This window comes from Giraffa tippelskirchi, chromosome 2 (genome assembly GCF_054371585.1).
Source record: "Giraffa tippelskirchi isolate mGirTip1 chromosome 2, T2T-mGirTip1v1.2.pri, whole genome shotgun sequence".
NCBI lineage: Eukaryota > Metazoa > Chordata > Mammalia > Artiodactyla > Giraffidae > Giraffa > Giraffa tippelskirchi.
Genome location: NC_137276.1, coordinates 75,277,687 through 75,300,668, shown reverse-complemented (window position 1 = coordinate 75,300,668; position 22,982 = coordinate 75,277,687). Strand labels below are relative to the sequence as shown.

Below are 22,982 nucleotides of genomic sequence, written 5' to 3'. Positions count from 1 at the left end.
ACTATACAGTAGGTCCTTATTGTTTGCCTATTTTATATATAGGAGTGAGTATATATTAATCCCCAGCTCCGAATTTATCTCAACTCTCCTACCACTACCTCCCCACTATCCCTGTTGGTAACCATAAGTTTGTTTTCTGTCTGTGAGTCTATTTCTGTTTAGTAAATAAATTCATTTGTATCATTTTTTTAGATTCCACGTATAAGTGATATAGTATATTTGTCTTCATCTGACTTATTTCACTTAGTATGATTCTCTCTATGTCCATCCATGTTACTGCAAATGGCATTATTTCATTCTTTTTTATGGCTGAGTAATGCTCCTTTGTATGTATGTATCATATCTCCCTTACTCATTCCTCTGTTGATGGACTTTAGGTTGCTCGCATGTCTTGGCTATTGCAAGTAGTTCTGCTATGAACATTGGGACCCTGAGCTTTAACCATGATGGTATAGCTAGCTATTCCAGAGGGGCATTTGTCAGGACAGTGTCTCCTCCTCCTACTTTTCATTTTGAGTGTGCTGTTTGGCATTGGTTGGGGAAGAAATAAAAAATGATTTCTGGGGTAGGAAAAGGTATTTATCTTGTCTTTTTGAATGAAAAGCTGTACTTTCCTCTTGTTCATTTTAGGTTTCCCCATCTGGACTCTGAAGTTTGGGGGCTTGCATTTGATTCTTGCTTGTATGCCAATTATTTAAGCTAGTGCTTGGGGCATAATAAAGACTTCATAAAGTTATCAGATGTTATTGAACAGCAGGTATCTTTCTCTCTTTGTCTTCAGTTTAGTTCAGTCTCTCATGTCTGACTCTTTGCGACCCCATGGACTACAGCATGCCAGGCTTCCCTGTCCATCACTAACTCCCACAGCTTGCTCAAACTCATGTCCATCAAGTCGGTGATGCCATCCAACAATCTCACCCTCTGTTAGCCACTTCTCCTTCTGCCTTCAATCTTTCCCAGCATCAGGGTTTTTTCCAATGAGTCAATTCTTCACATCAAGTGGCCGAAGTATTAGAGTTTCAGCTTCAGCATCAGTCCTTCCAATGAATATTCAAGACTGATTTCCTTTAGGATGGAATAGTTAGATCTCCTTGCAGTCAAAGGGATTCTCAAGAGTCTTCTCCAACACCACAGCTCAAAAGTATCAATTCTTCACTGCTCAGCTTTGTTTACAGTCCAACTCTCATACCCATACATGACTAAGTGCAAAACCCATAGTTTTGACTAGACAGATCTTTATTGCCAAAGTAGTGTCTCTGCTTTACATGCACTGTCTAGGTTGGTCATAGCTTTTCTTCCATGGAGCAAGCGTCTTTTAATTTCATGGCTGCAGCCACCATCTGCAGTGATTTTGGAGGCCCCCCAAAATAAAATCTGTCACTGTTCCCAATGTTTTCCCACCTATTTGCCATGAAATGATGGGACTGCATGCCATAATCTTAGTTTTCTGAATGTTGAGTTTTAAGTCAAATTTTTTACCTCCTCTTTCACTATCATCAAGAGGCTCTTTAGTTCTTCTTTGCTTTCTGCCATAACAGTTCTATGAAGACCTACAAGGCCGTTTAAAACTAACACCGAAAAAAAGATGTCCTTTACATTATAGGGGACTGGAATGCAAAAGTAGGAAGTCAGGAAACACCTGGCGTAACAGGCAAATTTGGCCTTGGAGTACAGAATGAAGCAGGGCAAAGACTAATAGAATTTTGCCAAGAGAATGCACTGGTAATAGCAAACACCGTCTTCCAACAACACAAGAGAAGACTCTACATGTGGACATCACCAGATGGTCAACACTGAAATCAGATTGATTATATTATTTGCAGCCAAAGATGGAGAAGCTCTATACAGTCAGCAAAAACAAGACTGGGAGCAGACTGTGGCTCAGATCATGAACTGCTTATTGCCAAATTCAGACTTAAATTGAAGAAAGTAGGGAAAACCACTAGTCCATTCAGTTATGACCTAAATCAAATCCCTTATGAGTATACAGTAGAAATGACAAATAGATTTAACGGACTAGATCTGATAGACAGAGTGCCTGATGAACTATGGACAGAGGTTTGTGACATTGTACAGGAGACAGGGATCAAGACCATCCCCATGGAAAAGAAATGCAAAAAAGCAAAATGGCTGTCTGAGGAGGCCTTACAGATAGCTGGGAAGAGAAGACAAGTGAAAAGGAAAGATATTCCCATCTGAATGCAGAGTTCCAAAGAATAGCAAGGAGAGATAAGAAAGCCTTCCTCAGCGATCAATGCAAAGAAATAGAGGAAAACAACAGATTGGGAAAGACTAGAGATCTCTTCAAGAAAATTAGAGATACCAAGGGAACATTTCATGCAAAGATAGGCTCGATAAAGGACAGAAATGGTATGGACCTAACAGAAGCAGAAGCTATTAAGAAGAGGTGGCAAGAATACACAGAAGAACTGTACAAAAAAGATCTTCACGACCCAGATAACCACAATGGTGTGATCACTCACCTAGAGCCAGACATCCTGGAATGTGAAGTCAAGTGGGCCTCAGAAAGCATCACTATGAACAAAGCTAGTGGAGGTGATGGAATTCCAGTTGAGCTATTTCAAATCCTGAAAGATGATGCTGTTAAAGTGCTGCACTCGATATGTCAGCAAATTTGGAAAACTCAGCAGTGGCCACAATCCCAAAGAAAGGCAATGCCAAAGAATGCTCTAACTACCGCACAATTGCACTCATCTGACATGCTAGTAAAGTAATGCTCAAAATTCTCCAAGCCAGGCTTCAGCAATATGTGAACTGTGAACTTGCAGATGTTCAAGCTGGTTTTAGAAAAGGCAGAGGAACCAGAGATCAAATTACCAATATCCGCTGGATCATCGAAAAAGCAAGAGAGTTCCAGAAAAACATCTATTTCTGCTTTACTATGCCAAAGCCGTTGACTGTGTGGATCACAATAAACTGTGGAAAATTCTGAAAGAGATGGGAATACCAGACCATCTGACTTGTCTCTTGAGAAACCTGTATGCAGGTCAGGAAGCAACAGTTAGAACTAGACATGGAACAACAGACTGGTTCCAAATAGGAAAAGGAGTACCTCAAGGCTGTATATTGTCACCCTGCTTATTTAACTTATATGCAGAGTACATTGTGAGAAACACTGGGCTGGAAGAAACACAAGCTAGAATCAAGATTGCTGGGAGAAATATCAATAACCTCAGATATGCAGATGACACCACCCTTATGGCAGAAAGTGAAGAAGAACTAAAGAGCCTCTTGATGAAAGTGAAAGAGGAGAGTGAAAAAGTTGGCTTAAAGCTCAACTTTCAGAAAACTAAGATCATGGCATCTGGTCCCATTACTTCATGGCAAATAGATGGGGAAGCAGTGGAAACAGTGTCAGACTTTATTTTTGGGGCTCCAAAATCACTGCAGATGGTGATTGCAGCCATGAAATTAAAAGACGCTTACTCCTTGGAAGGAAGGTTCTGACCAACCTAGATAGCATATTTAAAAGCAGAGACATTATTTTGCCAACAAAAGTCCGTCTAGTCAAGGCTATGGTTTTTCCAGTGGTCATGTATGGATGTGAGAGTTGGACGGTGAAGAAAGCTGAGCGCCGCAGAATTGATGCTTTTGAACTGTGGTGTTGGAGAAGACTCTTGAGAGTCCCTTGGACTGCAAGGAGATCCAATCAATCCATCCTAAAGGAGATCAGTCCTCAGTGTTCATTGGAAGGTCTGATGTTGAAGCTGAAACTCCAATACTTTGGCCACCTCATGCGAAGAGCTGACTCATTTGAAAAGACCCTGTTGCTGGGAAAGATTGAAGGCAGGAGAAGAGGACGACAGAGGATCAGATGTTTGGATGATATCACCGACTCAGTGGACATGAGTTTGGGTAGGCTCCGGGAGTTGGTGTTAGACAGGGATGCCTGGCGTGCTGCATCTCATGGAGTCGCAAAGAGTCAGACGTGACTGAGCGACTGAACTGAACAGAACTGTCACGCTCAATGAGAATAGATGTCTTATTCATCTCTGCGTCTTTGGTTGCCACCAAATAATGCACTATAAACTGAAGAAATTCAAATATTTGGTGAGTGGAGCCGATAGAGTTTGGTTTGCTGTCATATTTCACTCTCACATCACTGGTAGAAACTGATGCACAGCCAAGAGCCAAACAACTAATGTTCATGGTGGAGAGGAAAGCCTCGGGCACTACAAGGCTCTCAAGTGCCTAATCTCATTTTGAAGGATAGAGTAAATTATTTTTCATAACATCTTAGCAGTAAAAGGATGTTTCTCTAACTTTGGCCTTAGAAACTTTCCAGTTATAGTAAACATTTTGCATGAAGCAGAATATTTCATGGTATGATATCGCAGGTCTGTATCAGTCCAGATGACAGTTTATTTAGTTAAAATAGAACCTCATTTCATTCACACCACTAGAAAAGGGACTTTTACATTATTCCCTTAACTTACTGATTAGAGATATAGTTACAATCCACTGCCCTGGTTTATTGAAGTGACTTTTCAAAGAGAATGATTTAAAGAATTACTTCTCACTATAAATTTTTAGCTCTGGCAGAAAGCCCTATAATTGGTATTAACGGTATTGTGATAAAATTTAAGAGACATTACTAATTCATTCAAATTAGTAAAAGAATCTCAGATATTCAGCTAAAACAACAGCCCTGATAGTTTCTTCTGGCTCTAAATATGTATGAAAGTGCTTGCCATTTTCAGAGTTCAATTCGCCATGAAGCTCATGAAACTTATGTGTCAGGATCCTGCCTTTGCACAGCCCCTTTTGGGCTCTGAGAGAGGTGTTCACATGGTCATGTCTTTGTAAAATGTATAACAAGATATTTTAAACACCATTTGTTCACGCTGCTGTTTTTTTCCTACTTCAATTCCCAGTTAGTCACACTTCCCCACCTGTCCAGTGACCTGTCCATGAACACTGTTGAGATTCAGCTCAGGAGATGCTAAATTGAAGATACAGGTAGTTTAGGGTGAGTGGTATCTAACACTTCCAAAAAACACATTACTTTTATTATCAGAGAAATGCCTAACTGAGAAACAGCCATGATAATTCAGTGTTTTCTGTCATGATTAAAAGGTCTTGGGACCTTTCCAAGGGGGAAAAAAAAGGGTGGTGGGAGACTTCCGGGTGGTGGGAGACTTCCTGGTGGTCTAGTGGTTAACTCTCCATTCTTCCAATGGAGGGGGTATGGGTTGGATCCCTGGTCAGGGAATTAAGATCCCACATGCTGTGCAGCATGGCCAAGAAATAAAAAAAAAAAAGTTTCAAAACTGTGTGTCTTACTTTTTCTTCTATTTTACTTTCTGAATTAATGAAAAGGAACAGTCTTTTCCTTTTGGATATGTTTTTTAAAAACTACTCTGAATTTTATCCTGTAGCAAAAGAGGCCTTGGCAAGATTCATTTCCTCGTACGTGCATTTCTTCATCCATTCATCCATTTATCCATTTAGTCATTTCTGGGCTAGGTAACACACCCAAATGGTTCAAAATTCCAAAGCTCCAAAGCCTTCCTCCCATCTCTGTGCCCCGGGCACTCTTCAACTCCACACAGGCACGTTGTTATTAGTTTCTTGCATCTCCTTCCAGGTATTTTATGTATTTATAAGCAAATGTTTCTCAAACGTTTTTATCTGAAAAAATGCTCCTGTTAGCTTGGGCTTCCATAACAAAATACCACAGACTGGGTGGGATAAACAACAGAAATTTATTTCCACACCATTCTGGAGGCTGGATCACAGTGTTGGCAGGGTGGGATCTGGTGAGAACTCTCTTCCTGCTTTGCAGATGGCGTCTTGTTCTGCGTCCTCACGGAGAGGAAAGAGTGTGATTGAGGTCTTTGGTGTCCCTTCTTATAAGAATGCTCATCCCACAGCGAGCTCTCCACTCACATGATCTTATTTAAATGTAATTACTCTCCCAAGGGCCCATTTTAAATAACACCATATTTAGAGGTGTGTTAACACCAGAGGGCTGCAATGCACAGATGAAGGGGGTGGGGGTGAGGAGAAACATAATTCCGTCCATAGCAACACTTGTATCTCAAAACAAAGCCAAACAAAACTTCTGTGCAATGCCAGTGGATCTCTGCACACCCCCTCTTCTAAATGGAGGTCACCAAAATATGAATGTGAAAGTTTGGGGAGCATATGCCTTCTTATCCTCTTTGTTTCAGTTTTTTTTTTTTCCCCATGCCACTTTATATACATTTTAAAATTTTTACTTTTTTGGTCCCTCCCTGTGGCATGTGGGACCTTAGTTCCCTGACCAGGGATCAAACCTGCGCCTCTTGCAGTGGAAACAGGGAGTCAACCAATGAACCACCAAGAAAGTCCCCTAGTTCTAAAAGACTGTTGCAAAGCTGAACTTCTTCTGAGCAGCCTCTCAGAAGAGCATTCAGGGCTCTTTTAGATTCTGACTCCAAATTCCCTTCCCTGCTTAACACCTAAGAGGCCCTCTACCCTCTGATCAAGGCCCCCTGAGTTATATGGGCAGGCTTCAGGGCTTTACTCATACAACTTCTTCTGCTTGGAAGGCCCGCCTCACCAGTCCTTCTCCAGTGTTCCTGGAGAATGTCATTTCCATATTTCTTCAAATGTCACATCCTCTGTTTGAATTAGTAGTTTCCTCCTCTATGTTCTCATGTCACCTTAGAGCATAAGTTACAGCGTAAGTGCCAGAAGCAAGTTACAAGTAATGGTTGTGTTCTCCCACTCCCAACATCTAAACCAGGAAAATGCCTGACTTATTTTTGTGACACCGCATAGAAGTTGACCCAATGAACAGTAAATTGTATTTGCCAAGATGAGAGCCTAAATTTAGAATAACCCCTGAACCCTTGTGGCTCAGCTGGTAAAGATTCCCCCTCCCTCAGTGCGGGAGATCTGGGTTCGATCCCTGGGTTGGGAAGATTCCCTGGAGAAGGGAAAGGCTACCCACTCCAGTAATCTGGCCTGGAGAATTCCATGAACTGTATAGTCCATGGGGTCACAAAGAGTCGAACATGACTGAGTGACTTTCACTTTACTTCACCCCACCTGAAACTTTAAAAGATAACTAAAAACAAACAAAAACAAGCCGCAAAAATAGCAAAAGATAACTGAGTTAAATTTAAATAAAAATCTAGCATCAAAGTATGGAAGCTTGTGGTCTTCTTTATGCTGAATGTCAAATGTATATAATGAATTACTAGCTGTTTTTAGATGATATAAATTAAATCCTTTGCTTAGGCTTCTCAGAGAGAAAGCTATATATATTTATTCTTTAAAATTAGTACCCTAAACTAGCAGAGAATAGTCTTCTCTAGAACACAGTTTTCATTTTATTTAAGGCAATTTAAGGCAGTTTTCATTTAAAATGTGAATTTGAGATTTTAAAAATAAATTTTAAAAGTTATTATGTTCAGGACAAGATTTCCCAAATCTCCCACTTATACTATGAATTCAAAATATTCTGTCACCTAGGAGCACAAAATTGCCAAGGTTGAGTGTTTGTGCCACATAGGGGCCATGTGATAAACTTATTCCATTTCTTAGCCTAATCTGGATCATCAAATACATAGTTGTAGAGGGCATGGTAATCAATATTTGTTCCAGATCCCAATGCAGTCAGTGGAAAGACTCTTACTATCCCCAGTTCTATTTTACTTTTTTATTTTCTTGAAGACTTAAGAATGATGTTCAAGGGCAGAAATCTCTTTAGGATATGGTAGAGGGCAATGAAAGAGTTTGGGGATACTGGATTATTTAAAATGTAATTTAGATCTTTTTCTTCTCTCAAAGAAGTGTGAATTTTTGTGATTTCAAGAACATTTAAAATTCTGATGTGAGAATATTTTAACCTTTAAGAAAAGAAAAATTTTGTTTTTTAATTTTTAACTAAAATGTTACATAGATTAAAAAATTGAAATTAAAAAAGTGAGGCGAAAACATAGCACAGCCGTATATGTGTGTGAAATGTGACAAAAATGTATCTAACTCATATTCATATATATGTATATATATATAAAAAGTTTCTTTACCCTTTTGAGGACATCTTTCCTAGTTTTCTATTACCTCTTTCTACCTCTTTCTATTAAAACAAAGTTTATTTATTTTGTTTTTTGGCTGCCTTGAGTCTTAAGTTGAGCATGCGGGATCTTCCCCTTGGGACATGCAGAATCATGCTCCTTTGGCCCAGACTGAGATTCATTAATTTAGAAAAGCATAAATATACACTAGCTTTAAGTATCAGAAATGAAAGTAATGGGATCTGGATTACGTGGGGTACAACTTTTGTGATGAACTATCTGAATACCTCAAATTTTTATTGTGTCAATATTGGGAGAGAAAAAAAAACCCAGAGAGAACAGTAGATTTCTTATGACTAGAAACAATAGGACGACCGTATCGTGGAAAGCGCTTGCGCTCAGACTCAGTTGGCGCCCGCCCTTCTGCTTTTTCTCCAGCCGCCGTTTCCTCCACCTTTCGCGCTCTACCCAGCCGGGAAGCCCAGCGTTAAGGGCAGCTAGGCTCTGATTGGCTCCTTTAAAAGTCTACGGGCTATCTGATTGGTGAATCCATGACTCTTTAGCGCGGTGAGTTTGAAACTGCTCGCACTTAGCTCCAAAGCTGGCGCTTGGAAGTTAGGGAAGAGCGTCGCCGACGAGGTAGCCGCCGCAGCTTTCGCCGCGGGCTATAAGCCGGGTAGCGTTGGTGGGGTCAGGGTCTTGTCTATGGGGTGTCGACTCGGAAGGGCCGGCTCGCGGACCTTGGAGGGGGAGTATTAATGAAGCAGGTGATAGTTGGGAGGCTGGGCTCTGGGCAGTGGGGTGCTGCATACCGCCAGGCCCGGCCTTAACCGGAAGCCCCCGGCCTGCGCGTGGAGCGACCCCAACCCTGGCTTCAGTAGGAGGGTTGGGGGAGCCCAGCCCGGGCAGGATTGCTCCGGCAGGGCTGGCAGTGCTTTGGCCTCTGAATTGCAATCTGGGGTCGCGGGCGGCTGAGGAGGCTTTCGGGGGTTGATGGAAGGCAGATTTGCGCCTTCGTTCGCCTACGCCTAGCGCTTGTGGAGTGCCAGGCTCGGCCCTGCAGCTCCTAGCCTCGCCTCCGGGAGTGGAAAGCAAGACCGCAACTCGGCCAGGTGCTCGCGCCTGCTTCTAATCCCAGGTGGTCCCAGGAAACCGACCGGAAGAACTAACTTGTGGGCCTTCTCAGCTTGCCTCTCTGCTCCTATGACCCTAGCCTACCTGGAGCTTTTAAGAACACTTATTCTGGGCATAGATCCCGAGAGAACTTGGATTTTTTGGATTTTATTTTATGCTTGGTGGTTGTTACATACAGTGGAATTGGCAAAAACTGGAAATCATAAGAAACGCCGAGAGTTAGAAACGTGTCTTTTAAAATCCTTTAATCAGTTTTAACGTGCAGGTCTTGCTTTCTCTAAAGATCTGGAGGTTTCTGGGTGGATGAAGACATTGGTATTTTACATCCTGCCACTAGGAATAGAGGAGGCATTCAAAAGGCATTCTGAAGCCACATCCTTTATTTAAAATAGTTGCAACCAGGAAAAGGTGGAAGAGTAATTGAACCCAGCTTTGAAATTGAGTTAGTTTTCAGTCATTTTGTTTAAAGTAAGCTCCACAGTTTCATTGTGATTTGGGCATATTACAGCTGGATATTGAAGAAAAGATAATTAATCCTAATCCATTGCCATTTGTAAAATTGAACATTTTTAAGATGGCCAGTGTAGTGCAGTTTTGTTTATTTAAAAACGTTTATCTCTGCATATGTCTGGAATGATTTTGAAAAAGAATGTGAGGAATATAACTTAAAGGTCAATATAACTTAAGGTTCAGTGACCTTTATATATGATTTTATCAGTTATATAAAACGATGGTGTGGGCTTCTGAAGTTAATGTTTCCGTGGCAAACTTACCAGGAAGTCCTGAGTATCTGGTTGTCATTTCAGCTTTTTTTTTTAAACCACTTTTTTGTGATTCAAGTATATGGACATTCTTTGTTCTTGACATTGCATGGGGTATAATTAAAATAGACTTTATGTGTGGAATTGCCCATTTTCTTTTAGAGTGCTTAGTGATATTTCCTACTTTACAAAAGGTATCTTGAAAGTTTTTTATCATGTTTGTGTTATGTGACTCCTGACAACAAGAGAAAGATTAAAACTGTCATTTGAGCAAGTTGAAATGAATATACTTTTGCTGCTTTAAATATTTTCTAATGGTTGAGCAGTATGACCACATTTTAGCTCCCTACTCATGTCTTTAAAAATTGTTTATTAACTTCATAAGAGTATCATGAAGCTACAAATTCAAGTAGCATTCTTTGTTAAAATATTTGGGTATAACTGGCACACATTGATGAGCCTTAGAAGTCTTATGTAAAGAACATCAGGGTTTTGTTTGGGACGGATAAATTGATGTCTGAATTTGAAGGTTAATTTTGAAAGAAGCTCCTAGGTGGCTCTAGAGGTAAAGAACCTGCCTGCCAATGCAGGAAACATAACAGACAGTGGATTGCATCCCTGAGTCAGGAAGATACCTTGGAGGAGGGCATGGCAATCCACTCCAGTATTCTCCCCTGGAGAATCGTATGGCAGAGGAGCCTGGCAGCCTCCATAGGATCACACAGAGTCGGACACTGAAGCGACTTAGTACACCAGTTTTCCAGGTATAGGATATACAATTATTTCCAATGTTTCAGAAGCTAAGAAAGGTGGGAGAGTCTTGAGTTCTTCCCCTTGTAAATATTGTTTTAATAGAATAGCTAATATTATGGAAAATTTTTTTAAAATGTATTTATATTTGGCTGCACTGGATATTCATTGCCACAAGTGACTTTCTCTAGTTGAGGCAAGTGGGTGCTACTCTTTGTTGCAGTGCATCAGCTAGGTGCACAGGCTTCAGTAGTTGTGACGCTTGGGCTTAGTTGCCCCATGGCATGTGGAATCTTTCTGGACCAAGGATTGAACCTGTGTTCCCTTCATTGGCAGGTGGATTCCTATCCACTGCACCATGAGGGAAGTCCTATTATGGAAAGTTAATACTGCTGTAGGCACGATGGGAAATTCTTGTAATATTTCATCAATAACTTAAAAGCACCCTTTGAATTAGTGGCATGTAATCATATAAGCTTTTCTTCTCATTTTAGGATCTACCATATCCACTGATTAACTATGGAAGACTATACCAAAATAGAGAAAATTGGAGAAGGTGAGTGATTTTAATAATATAAAAGGATTTTTAAAAAATGATTTAATGATTTGACATCTTTGACATAAAGATATGTAAATATTCAAATTCAGTTTTTAAAGTATCTAACAGTACATTAGTGCATTAATACATATGTTCTCTAGATAATAGCATAAGCAAAAAAAATTAGTTAACCTTTCAAGAGAATTGAAATTATTCTGACATGTCTCCCTAACAGCACCCCTCCAATAATCTTACATTCTTCTAATACTAAACACTTAAAGCAATATATCTATATATTTTTAAAAAAACACTATTGCTATTTTGTAGGTGTGTTGAGGAGAGTGTTAGGGCAGTGAAATTATGTGCTTTAGTTTTAAGTACGTCTGCATATACTCTCTGAAGTTCTAGTCAGGGTCATGTATTTCATTTGGTGCTTAATGTCTTCTGATTAAAATAGTCCTCTTATCTTTTCCCCCTTGACATTGAGTTTTTTTAAATTTTATAATGCTTAGTTCATTTCAAAGTGCATGCCTTGCATCTCACAAATGATTTTTGGTAATCAACCAGTGAAATGACTATGCTCTGTTTAACTAGAGCTCTGTTCCAGTAGTTCAGTGAAAAGTGGCAATGATTCAAAAAGAGTCAGGAGAGACAAAGAGCACTTGGGATGTCTGAAACTCAATTCAGTATATGTTGAGTGTTCACTATAAGTTAATCAGTGGCTATTATGAGTAAATTTTAGGACCAGGTGAATGTTGTACACTTGAGTGAGAGGTAAGAATACTTAAAAAAAAGTTTGAATTCACCATTAACTACTTCTTTGACTATATTATGCAAATGACTGATCTTCCTGAGTCTGTCTTAACAGTGTGCTGGATGAGGGTGCTTCTGGCTTACCTACTTTTGTGTTTAATGCAAGTATAATTTGCATCTGAAAAATGTACAGATTTTAAGTGTACAGAAGATTCACCCACGAAGGATGGTGGTGAAGATCGAATAAGATCAGTTCTCCTTTATTTTTTTTGACCTCACAACACGACTTGTGGGATTTTAGTTCCTTGAATCAGGGGTTGAACCCAGGCACTCAGCAGTGAAAGCGCAGAGTCCTAACCACCAGACCATCAGGGGATTCCCAGATCAATTGGTTACCCAAAGCACAATTACTCCAAATTTAGTCAAAATAATATACAATGGATTTTATGTCAACTTCCGTTTTTAAAATGACACCATGACATAGACAATTAGATAGACTTTCTCTATTTTAAAAAAAATTGGGACAGTTTATATAGCATCAGTTCATCACTGAGCAAACCATCCTTAATATTCTGATCAAACAAGTAGATCATTTATTTGTTAGTGGTTCTTAGCCTGTTTTGAACTAGTTTTGGAGAATCTCTTAAAAAACTATAAAGTGGACTTCCCTAGATATAAGTCCCTCCTAATCACTTTTGAAGTTACACTGATGTCATAGAAAAAATAGTAAAACTATTTAAGAAAATTTTCATATAATTAAGGGAGTCAAGACCTCCCTTAAATTGTCCAACCCCAGCTTAAACACTTACCTGGGGGATTCAGCATATCATGCATATGAACTTGTTTTTAGCTGACTAGTCCAGCTCCCTTATTGCCTTTTCTGTTTGGTGCGCCCAACCACCCCAGGATTCCTTATATTGAAATTGTTGCTCATTATCTAAAGCCCATATATCAGAATCCATATTCTCAACTTCCAAATGGATGTGAGGCTTCCTGCATTTATTTTATGCCTACCTTGGGTAGGATATTTGACAGGACATACATTCCAATTTGCAAACGATCCTTTTTCTCTAAAATGTGCTGGAAAATAACTGGTAATTTGAATTGTATGGGGAACCTGTGATGACTATGGATTTTCTAAACTGCAGATAGGTTAGGTTGTAATTAGCCTCTTTTCTTTCAAAAGTGATGAGAGTATAATTATGAATGAGATGCTTCCTTTGTGGCCACAGCAGATGTTTCTATCATGTGACACCTTATGGAATTCAATCATCTTTAAAAAAATTTTTTTAGTTTGTGGAGGATGTCACATAGACTTTGTCTATTTCAGGTACCTATGGAGTTGTATATAAGGGTAGACACAAAACTACAGGTCAAGTGGTAGCCATGAAGAAAATCAGACTAGAAAGTGAAGAGGAAGGGGTTCCTAGTACTGCAATTCGGGAAATATCTCTATTAAAAGAGCTTCGTCATCCAAATATAGTCAGGTATGGTATAATGTCTGAATTTGAATCATTTTCTGCATCTATTTCACATGTGAATTTCATTGTGAAAATTTTTACAGTTGCTTAATTTCTGATCGAACCTTTCTGAGTGGAATAGAACCCTACTGTTTTTGTTCATTGAGAACGCTGGGCATAGAAAAACATGGGCTTTTAAAGCAGGAACAGAGTTAGAGGGGCTTGATGATAGAGATTAGTAGTGCTGGCTGGAAAATCAGGATAAACTGGTCAAGGGAGACAAGGAAGTCTTTTTTTCACAAAACTTTGTCACTGTTCCAACTCTGAGAGCTCTGGTCTTTAAGGACTCCTTAATCAGCGACCTGAGATAGGTAGCTAGGTCAGGTGAAAGTTAGGATTTAATTGCATTTTGGGGGCTTGAGATGGTGAACAACTGGTAAGATTAGATAATACTTTAAAAAGTTTATTTCTATAATTTGCCTCAATGGAAAGACAAGCTCTAAGCAACAAGCAGTCAGTCTACAAATATTCTTCTGAAATACAGGCCATTTGCCAAGTTAGCACCTGTAATATCACTTAATTTTCAGTTGCTACCCTGAGGTTCCTTTCTCAAATTCTAATTTAATACTACAGTTTTCACTACTAGGGAAGGTACCACCTCTTTCCCCAAACAGTATAGCATGTATTTGTTACTGTAGAAATTTCTAATGGCCTGCTTTTTCTAATAGCAACTATGAAGTGTTATAGAAGCCATTTTGTGTGAGATCAAAAATGTTAGGATTTATAATTGTTTTATTTTTCAGTCTTCAAGATGTGCTTATGCAGGATTCCAGGTTATATCTCATCTTTGAATTCCTTTCCATGGATCTCAAGAAATACTTGGATTCTATCCCTCCTGGTCAGTTCATGGATTCTTCACTGGTTAAGGTAAGAATCTTGCCTAATTTTGTTAGTGTTTATCCACTGTAAATGTAAAGGGTCTACTCTTTAGAAGTGCCTGTGTTTCATGAGAATATGCTTGGAAAAAGTGTTAGAAAGTAGAACAAGGAAGAAAAGAATGTTTCATTAAAGAATATTTTGTTTTTTCTCACATAGTCTATAGTTTAGGTTGTTCACAATTCCCATTTTGTTACTAGATAGTGCTTCTGGTTGTAAAGTGAAAAGTACTGCCTGAAAAAACATAAAAGTACTAAGTGTGTATTGTTGGAAGCTAGGATATTCTGTTCTTTGTCAGTCAGATATGTGTAAAATAAAAGAACAAAAGCCTGGGACAGGGTGATGCTGGCAGGCAGTTTCATTTTATTCTGGATTTGAATATATATTTTGCTTAATTTATTGTAGAGATTAAATTTCATTTAAATTTAAAATAATTATCCTTATACCGTCTCTACCAAACCACTCCTCAGAGGTAGCCTTTATTTTATTAATAATCTTAGAGATACTTGTATGTCAACTTTGTATGTGTATATATATATAAACTTTTTATAAAAATGGGATTTTATATATATTAGTATATATGCATTACTTTCCCTTTTACTGTGTAAAATGTTAGTCTACGTAGGTCTACCCATCTTTCTAATGTCTGATATAATTGCATAAGCCAGTTCCACACTGGTGGACACTGAAGTTGTCTTCCAGCTTGGTGACTCGTGTCCTTATGGTCAGTGCTGCAATGAATATCTTTATATCTTTCTGTGTATCTTTATAGGAGTCTCACCACTGAAATCAGTGGGTTGAAGATGTTTATTTACACTTAAAATCTTGATAGTACCAGTTAACCCTCTAAAAAATTAGACCAACATCATGGTGTATATATTTTTTTTAGCACATCACTGTCAAAACTTGTTTTGATTAGTCTTTTTGATGACAATACTATGTGAAAAAGACATTAACATCATTTTGCCTTTTGTTTAACATTTTTCATTTCTTAGCCATTTTATAAACACTATACATATTTTATTTTTCACTGATGATTCTGTTAGGATACTTTTTTCACTGGTTTGTAAGAACCTCTTATTGATAATGTGTTGATAATAGTTCTTTTATTCCTTTTTTTTGGTCTTTTGTTAATGGTGTGTATATACCATTAGTTATTTTTATAATTTAACATACTTGTACTTGGTACATGAATTTTGGAGATTTTTATGTCTTATTTAAGTCTTCCTCATGCAAAGATCACATGTATTAGAACAGTACATGACAGTGTTTTTCTAGTGGTTTCACTAGATTACCATTCCTCCTTTTGTCTTAAATTCTAGATGGATCAAAGGTTTATTTTGATGTAAGAAGTAGGGTTCTTAATTTTTTTTCCAAATGGCTAGCCAGTTGTTCCAACTGATTTGTTTTATGTATTTTATAGTATTGAACTTTATAGTCAATACTATAATTATTTTATATTTCTGTAGTACCCATGTTGCTTCAAATGTCAATTACATTGTGTTGACAACAAATATCTTACAAAACACTTCTCTGAACTGCTAAACAGCGTTTTGCCATAATTATATCTATTTAAATACAGTCATAATATTGTTTTGTTTTTTTTTTTAATTTGTGACCAGTGTTTCCAAAGAGGAAATGAATATATAAAGATAAAAGATAGAAGTGGAAAAGACTAAACTTACTCGGGACAGAACTAGAGTTGCTATAAGTATATAAAACAAAAGTTTAAGAAACTTTCTATATAGAAAATTGCCTTATTAAGAATTAGGGACCAGAATAAGTAAAAGAAAACGAAATGAGTGCCTATAGATGTGCCCATAAGGTGAATATCTTTGTCATAGTTGTACAAACATAATACTTGGTATAAATGGGCTTCTCACCCCCCAGATACTTCCTGTTAGTCTCAAGTGGCCTGAGAACTTTTTTGGTAAATTGTTTATTTCTCTGCATTATAATTTCTTATGTCTTTGAAAGTAGCCTACCAAGATTATTTAGAAAAGCATTCCATCATATGGTTAAGTTTCTAATTTATATTTCCTTCTTTCAGAGTTATTTGTACCAAATCCTACAAGGGATTGTGTTTTGTCACTCTAGAAGAGTTCTCCACAGAGACTTAAAACCTCAAAATCTATTGATTGATGATAAAGGAACAATTAAACTGGCAGATTTTGGCCTTGCCAGAGCTTTTGGAATACCTATTAGAGTATATACGCATGAGGTATGTTTTTTGGTACTTTTGTTATGTGTGATTGAGGGATTGTTTTCTGTATTCTTTAAGACAAGAAAAAAATACTCAGAAAGATTTCCATTCTGTGCCAGTATCAGTTTATTGCCTCTCTAGTCCAAAGTAACCCTTCATTGTCTGCTATGTGAAAATGAATCTGGAACTTTTGAGTGGTTTTCCTTTGCCAGATGCTGGGATGTTATGCTTTGACAGTAGAGGGTGCTAGAGAGGCATTGCAGGAAGGAGTCCTTTATTCTTACAAGTCAGTCTTCCATTATTACAATCCTCAGTTACAGTTACTAATCCTGTATAGTAAACGTTCCCTGTTCAAATTACATGTGATTTCTGTTTCCTGTTTGGATCCTGGCTTGAAAAAGACTAGTTAAAAGGTTTTGTTGATTAAGTACAACTATTTCAGATGCTTTTAGAAGCTTGTAAATATAACCAAGTTTCGTCCCTGTTATATTGATGCCTTGGCTTTTTGTTTGCTGTTTCTGGAGGGAAAGGGAATGCTGAATCATGGTTAAGGATTATTGGGAAACCTTGTCTTCTGTGGTGTTGTCTACCCTTGTGCTCAAAGACTTCCTCTAGATCAAAACTTGTAACAGTGCACCTCTGGTCAGACGTCTTGGCTCCTTTTCAATCATTCCTTTTTATAATTTTCCCCATGGATCTGTAACTATATATTATTTGGTTTCCATTGGTTTAAATAGATGCTGTTGCCCTCCATTGTGATAAATTAGATATGCTAAAATAGTAGATTGGTGCTAGACCACTAATAAGCTGTTTGCCTTGGTTGTGATTTTAGCATGCAAGCGATGCACGCACTTGTACAGTATAGTGTCAACCCAAATCCAGTATCATTGTGCTTTTGTTTTTAAGTGAAGGCTGTCTTGACTGTTTTGATCCTTGCGTTTTACTGATTTGAAAAGACTTGGTATGCTTTTATCTTTTCCTTCTTAGTGAATATAACTTACAAACGAAGTATTTATCTAACATTTAGTATTGTGTATAGTTAATTGACTTTTAAACACTATCAGAGACAGTCATGCAGCATTCTAAAGGACAGTCCTAATATAAATGTTTACATTTAGGTAATTTAATGTGCCACATTTATTCCAAGTAAGGCATTTTCTTTGTAATAGGTAGTGACACTCTGGTATAGATCTCCAGAAGTATTGCTGGGGTCAGCTCGCTACTCAACTCCAGTGGACATTTGGAGTATAGGTACCATATTTGCTGAATTAGCAACTAAGAAACCACTCTTTCATGGGGATTCAGAAATTGATCAACTCTTCAGAATTTTCAGGTATTTTTGGTTTACACTTGAGCTGTTAAGAACTTTAAAATTAACATGTAGATAATAAGAATTATGTTGATGCTTTAACTTGTAAGTTTTTGTTTTGCTCTGGCTTTTTAGAGCTTTGGGCACTCCCAATAATGAAGTGTGGCCAGAAGTGGAATCTTTACAGGACTACAAGAATACATTTCCCAAGTGGAAACCAGGAAGCTTAGCATCCCATGTCAAAAACTTGGATGAAAATGGCTTGGATCTGCTCTCGGTAAGGAATGTCCTTTATATTGGTTTTCACACCATGGATAATTAGTTCTGAATGTACTTAATTCTATCTTTACCTAGGAAATAAGAATAAAACCAACATTTGTTGAGCTAGACACATAACTGTTATGTCTGTTATGTTTATTATATTACTAGCTCCATTTTAGTATATGTGCTGCTGAAGCGAGCACATTACTAGTTCCATTTTAGATGTGAAAAACACTAGTGGTTTTGAGAAGAGAATTTGACATTTTTTGGTTGTCCTTGTTGATTTGTTTTTAATCGTATACTCTGAAGGAGAGGACAGGGTTAATAATAACGCTGTGGCCCTACTTTCCAGCTTTTTTGTCTTGGTATTTACTGGGTTTTTAGTTTAGACACAGGTATCTTCCTTATTTTTTCATATTTTCAGTTATTAAAGCCTTTGCTGCATGAATTTCCATTTCTCACCTTGTGCCTCATTTCCACATCAGATAGGTTAGCAAAGGGATGAATGTAGTTCTTAAAACCTTTGCCTCGGGTTTTCCCTGGTGGCCCAGTGGCTAAGACTCCAAGCTCCCAGTGCATAGGGCCAGGGTTCGACCCCTGGTCAAGGAACGAGATCCCACGTGCTGCAACAAAAGATCTGGTGTGTCACAACTAAGGCCCGGCACAGCCAAATAAATAAATATTTTTAAAAAAACCTTTCGCCTCTATTACGTTGCTGTTCCAACTAAACAGCTGTGTTCTTTAAAAATAAGACAAAAAATAATTTGTTAGGATAAAAAATAAATTGTCCTAGACCTGCCTCAGGAAATTTATTTTAGAACAGTATTTAAATACTGAGGTGTTAGAAGCAACTAAATCTTATGAATCTCAGGTAATGTAATTCCAAAAAAGAAATTTTGGTAGATTACTAAACAAAGGAAAAAAATCTATTGCTGTATCATCATACACATGTTCTAATTGACACTTGGGCCTCTTTCACATGTTATAATCATGCCACCAACTCAAGCTCAGATTTCCCAAATGCTTACAGTGCAGTCCAGGGTCCTTTACTACCACTCAGATATTTTGTGCATCAGTATTGATGATGTGATGTAAAAGGCCCTCTGTATTCCTGGCCCAGTCTGGGATTCTTGAACATTTCAAAGAATGTCACTTTAGTTAACCAAATGAAAATCATGCTGTCAATCACGGTTCCTTAGTCTAGCCAGTATTGACATTTTGGACTGGATCATTTTTTGCTGCTGGAGGCAGTCCTGCACATCGTTAAGATACTTAACAGCATCCCATTTCTGTGTCCTGTAGATGCCATTAACACATTTTCATCCCAGTTGTGACAACCCCAAATGTATCTACACATTGCCAAATATCCCATTAGGGGCAGTCTCACCAGGTTGATAATCACCAGGTTGCTAATTACCGCTGTAAACCATATGTTAGTCTTGGTTTCAAATTTCATCTTTCTCACCCTTAAGGTCTATGAACTTGGGCAAGTTCCTTAACCTCTTTGAGCCTCAGTGTTCTCATTTGTAAAGTGGGACTAATTCCTACCTTTTGTTGTCAGGATTAAGTAATGTGAAAAGAACAAAGCACTTAGTAGAGTGCTAGCTATAGAATAAGAGCTTAAATAGTAATAAGGTAGTAAAAGGATCTCTAGGTTGGCTTATTGATTTAGTTTTAAGATTTATTTAAGATACATTGTAACTTTATTCAAACTTTTCTGCTGATGTGTAAATAAACTTTAATACTAGGTTTTCTGACCATAGTTCATTTAGTGACTCATTTTAACTATGTTTATAGCAAATTGCACTGCTGGTTTTGTTTTTATTAGAAACTTGCTGAAAGCTACATTATAAACCTCTATAGTTAATTACCACGATTTCAGGAATGTTGTAAATAACTCAGAGGGACTTTTAATTCTCAAGGTAAATATAATTAACTAGATAATTTTTCTTAAATTTATGCCTTGGTTTTAAAGTTATCCGTGAATGCTTGTGTCTTAAACTGTAATTTATAGCAAAAAAGGTTATCAAGATATTTGTGATTTAAACAATAGATCATTTTAGAGCTAGAGGGTGAGGTAAAACATTTATGTGGTTTGGTGTTAAACTAATGGTAATGTTCATTTAGTAGTTTTTCTTTAAAATTACTAGCGTATGGCTTATTGGTAGAAAAGTAAGGCTTTTGGGGGATTTTTTTTTTTCCACTTCTTAAATAAATAACCTTTTTAAAAATCTTTTCCTCACACAGAAAATGTTAATCTATGATCCTGCCAAACGAATTTCTGGCAAAATGGCACTGAAACATCCATACTTTAATGATTTGGACAGTCAAATTAAGAAGATGTAACTTTCAGACAGTTTCCCTGTGTTGTGTCAAGAACAGATAATTGTACTTTTACTGTTCATCTCTGTTTTTGCCTTGTGTATTTTTCTTTTCTTTGTTGTAAAACTTAATCTGTACTTCATCTTCTGATTTCAAAAGTAACTTAAAAATGTAAATACTGTTCTATATGAATTTAAATATAATAATTCTGTATATGTTTGTAGATCCCACTGTAACCGCTGTTTGTTACTATAATAAAACTATATAAATCTAGTATTGATGTCAGGAATCAGGAAATTTTTGAGTTAGTTTAAACCATCTAAAATGCTACCCCAGTCTTCTTTTTTTGTTGGAAGTACTAAAATTTAGAAAAATGTGCTAAGTTCAAAGTTCATAATGCTTTGAAGTATTTTTATACTCTGTTTAAATTTTCTTGTCAGTTTCTTGCCATGTGGTAACTATACAATCTGCCTAAAGATGAATATTTTTCTACTGGTATTTCAATTTGTGACCTAAAGGTTTAGGCATTCAGAATGAGAGAACTATCCAAATTTGAGAGATGATGCTTAATTTATAGAGGTTTTTAGTAACTTGTAAAACTAACATTAGTGTATGCCAAAGCTTGCTAAGTTTTACAGTCAGAGATCAAGGGCTGTCCACAGCAGGAAAGAACAGTTTAGAAAATTTATGAGCTATCCTATTTTTAGGTAGGCTATGAAAGTTATTTGTCTGAGTGAATTCTTGTGCTTTGGTCAGAGGTAATAACCAAACAAAGGAGTTGCTTATCTTGGCTTTCAAGTCTGACTAAGACTCTCTGCAAATTTTGACATAGTTTAGTTTATTATTATTAGCAGCCTTCTTAGAAGGTTCTAATGTATAATTATTTAGCCAAGATCACTAGCTTTTGGAATTGTTTAATAATGCTGCTCATTGTGATTTTTACCTGTAAGTAGCCTAATTTAGATTGTTTGTTATAGCCGAGAGAAATGTCTCTAAAAATAATTTTTATCATTTTTAGTGTACATCTCTCTATTGGCTGCCCATATGCTCTGTTTTTCATGCTGGTTACCCATGGCCGGAGTGAGCCTTCTTGTGTGGCTGATCCAGTTGATTGAGTATGTAATGGGTGAGCTACCTAATCTTGTTGTCTTCGAATTTTTTCACTTGAGGAGAAAGTATGGGTCACTTTCTTTGGCAACAGGGCATAAGGTGAGAGGTTTGGTGGCCTTCTTCTAGGTCTTTTGGTGGAAGCCAGCCTGCAGTAAGGGAATACAACTGGAGACGGAAGTCGTTTGAGGTCACACTGTTGAGAGATTTCATGGTGGGAATTTGGTAAGTGAAAGGTCACACAAAAGAGTTAATTGAGATGGTGAAATGGAGTATCTGCAGACTGTCTGAAGTACTGAAATGGGTCTACTTTTCAATTGTGCATTACAGACCTTTAGCAGTGTAGAATCAGCATTGATAACTGATACCCCTACCCCTCTGTCCCCACAAAACTATCAGTGTGTCTTATATAATTATTTCTTGGTCCTTCTGTTTTAATATGTAGATGCACTGGTGTCACCAATGTTTGGGGCCTTGTGGATTTGGTAGCAGCAGCCTGCATGCTCACTGCTGTTGTTCTGTGCAGTCTAACTGTTTGAAAAGTCAGTAATTCATCAGTTTAGAACCTACTTGGTGGACCAGGGAAATGAGATGCAAGAACCCTGCCATCAGTTGCTGTAAGGAGACATACTTTTTGTTCTGCTCCAGCTCCCTGTGTAGTCCTAAGTAAAGTGTTTATGTCAGCTTCAGTGCCTAGTTGAAAAGCCACTGAATTGGGTCCTCATCTCATGCATATTTTTAAATTGGCTTGTGCTGTGGCGCTTCTGATTGATTTTAAAATGGATCTTGTCTCTGGGTCAGTAGCTCTTAAATCTGTTCTGTGCTAGAAACACCTGAGACTAACTCTTGTCCTACCCTGAACAGTTTAAAGTCCCCCAAGATGACTGTGATGCAGCCAGTTACCACCAGTTGGTGGTGACTTTAACAACTTTGGAACAACACCTAGTTTTAGTTGTCTGAAAGTTTTATGTTATCTTGCATTATCTCTAACTTGTTCTATTTCTGTTTTAGGCTGTACAAAGTTCTCTGGTGAGGGGAGAGGTTTGTGTATTTTATCACCAAAAGGAGACTTCCATATACTGTGACTAATGCTCTATCTTATTGTCTGTAGGCTTTAGAGAAGGATTTGTTGTTGTTGTTAAACATAAAATATAAAGGCAGTAATGATGCAAAGAAGTTAATACATAATGTATAATAAAATCATTAATTTATATGTGGACATGGCCTGTGTGAATTAAATGTTTAAGAAAAAATGATAGTGTTTTAGAATAAATAAAAGGTCTTTTGGGGACTTGGATTAACAGTAAAATAATTTTCAATTAGTAAAGAAAGGAAACTTGAAAGTTCTTGGTGGAATATACTTCTACATTAGTGCTTCTAGCAAACTGTACTTAATAACAGGTCAACTTCAGCCCCATCCC

At 37.6% G+C, this 22,982-nt stretch overlaps 1 protein-coding gene across 5 annotated transcripts in view; it reads left to right on the top strand.

The window, feature by feature from the left end:
• The window catches only part of CDK1 (cyclin dependent kinase 1), a 65,475-nt gene extending 42,695 nt beyond the window's left edge, over window positions 1-22,780 (top strand). Inside the window, exons 1-8 of one of the 5 annotated variants that reach the window (XM_081569066.1) lie at window positions 8,438-8,594; window positions 11,167-11,228; window positions 13,294-13,450; window positions 14,227-14,350; window positions 16,410-16,580; window positions 17,732-17,895; window positions 18,007-18,148; window positions 20,380-22,780. In XM_081569066.1, the coding sequence (XP_081425192.1) occupies window positions 11,192-11,228; window positions 13,294-13,450; window positions 14,227-14,350; window positions 16,410-16,580; window positions 17,732-17,895; window positions 18,007-18,148; window positions 20,380-20,478 (894 nt within the window). In that variant the 5' untranslated portion in view covers window positions 8,438-8,594; window positions 11,167-11,191 and the 3' untranslated portion in view covers window positions 20,479-22,780. The other 4 variants (XM_081569064.1, XM_081569065.1, XM_081569067.1 and 1 more) reach the window with 4 other exon arrangements.
• The last annotated feature ends 202 nt before the right edge of the window (window positions 22,781-22,982 follow it).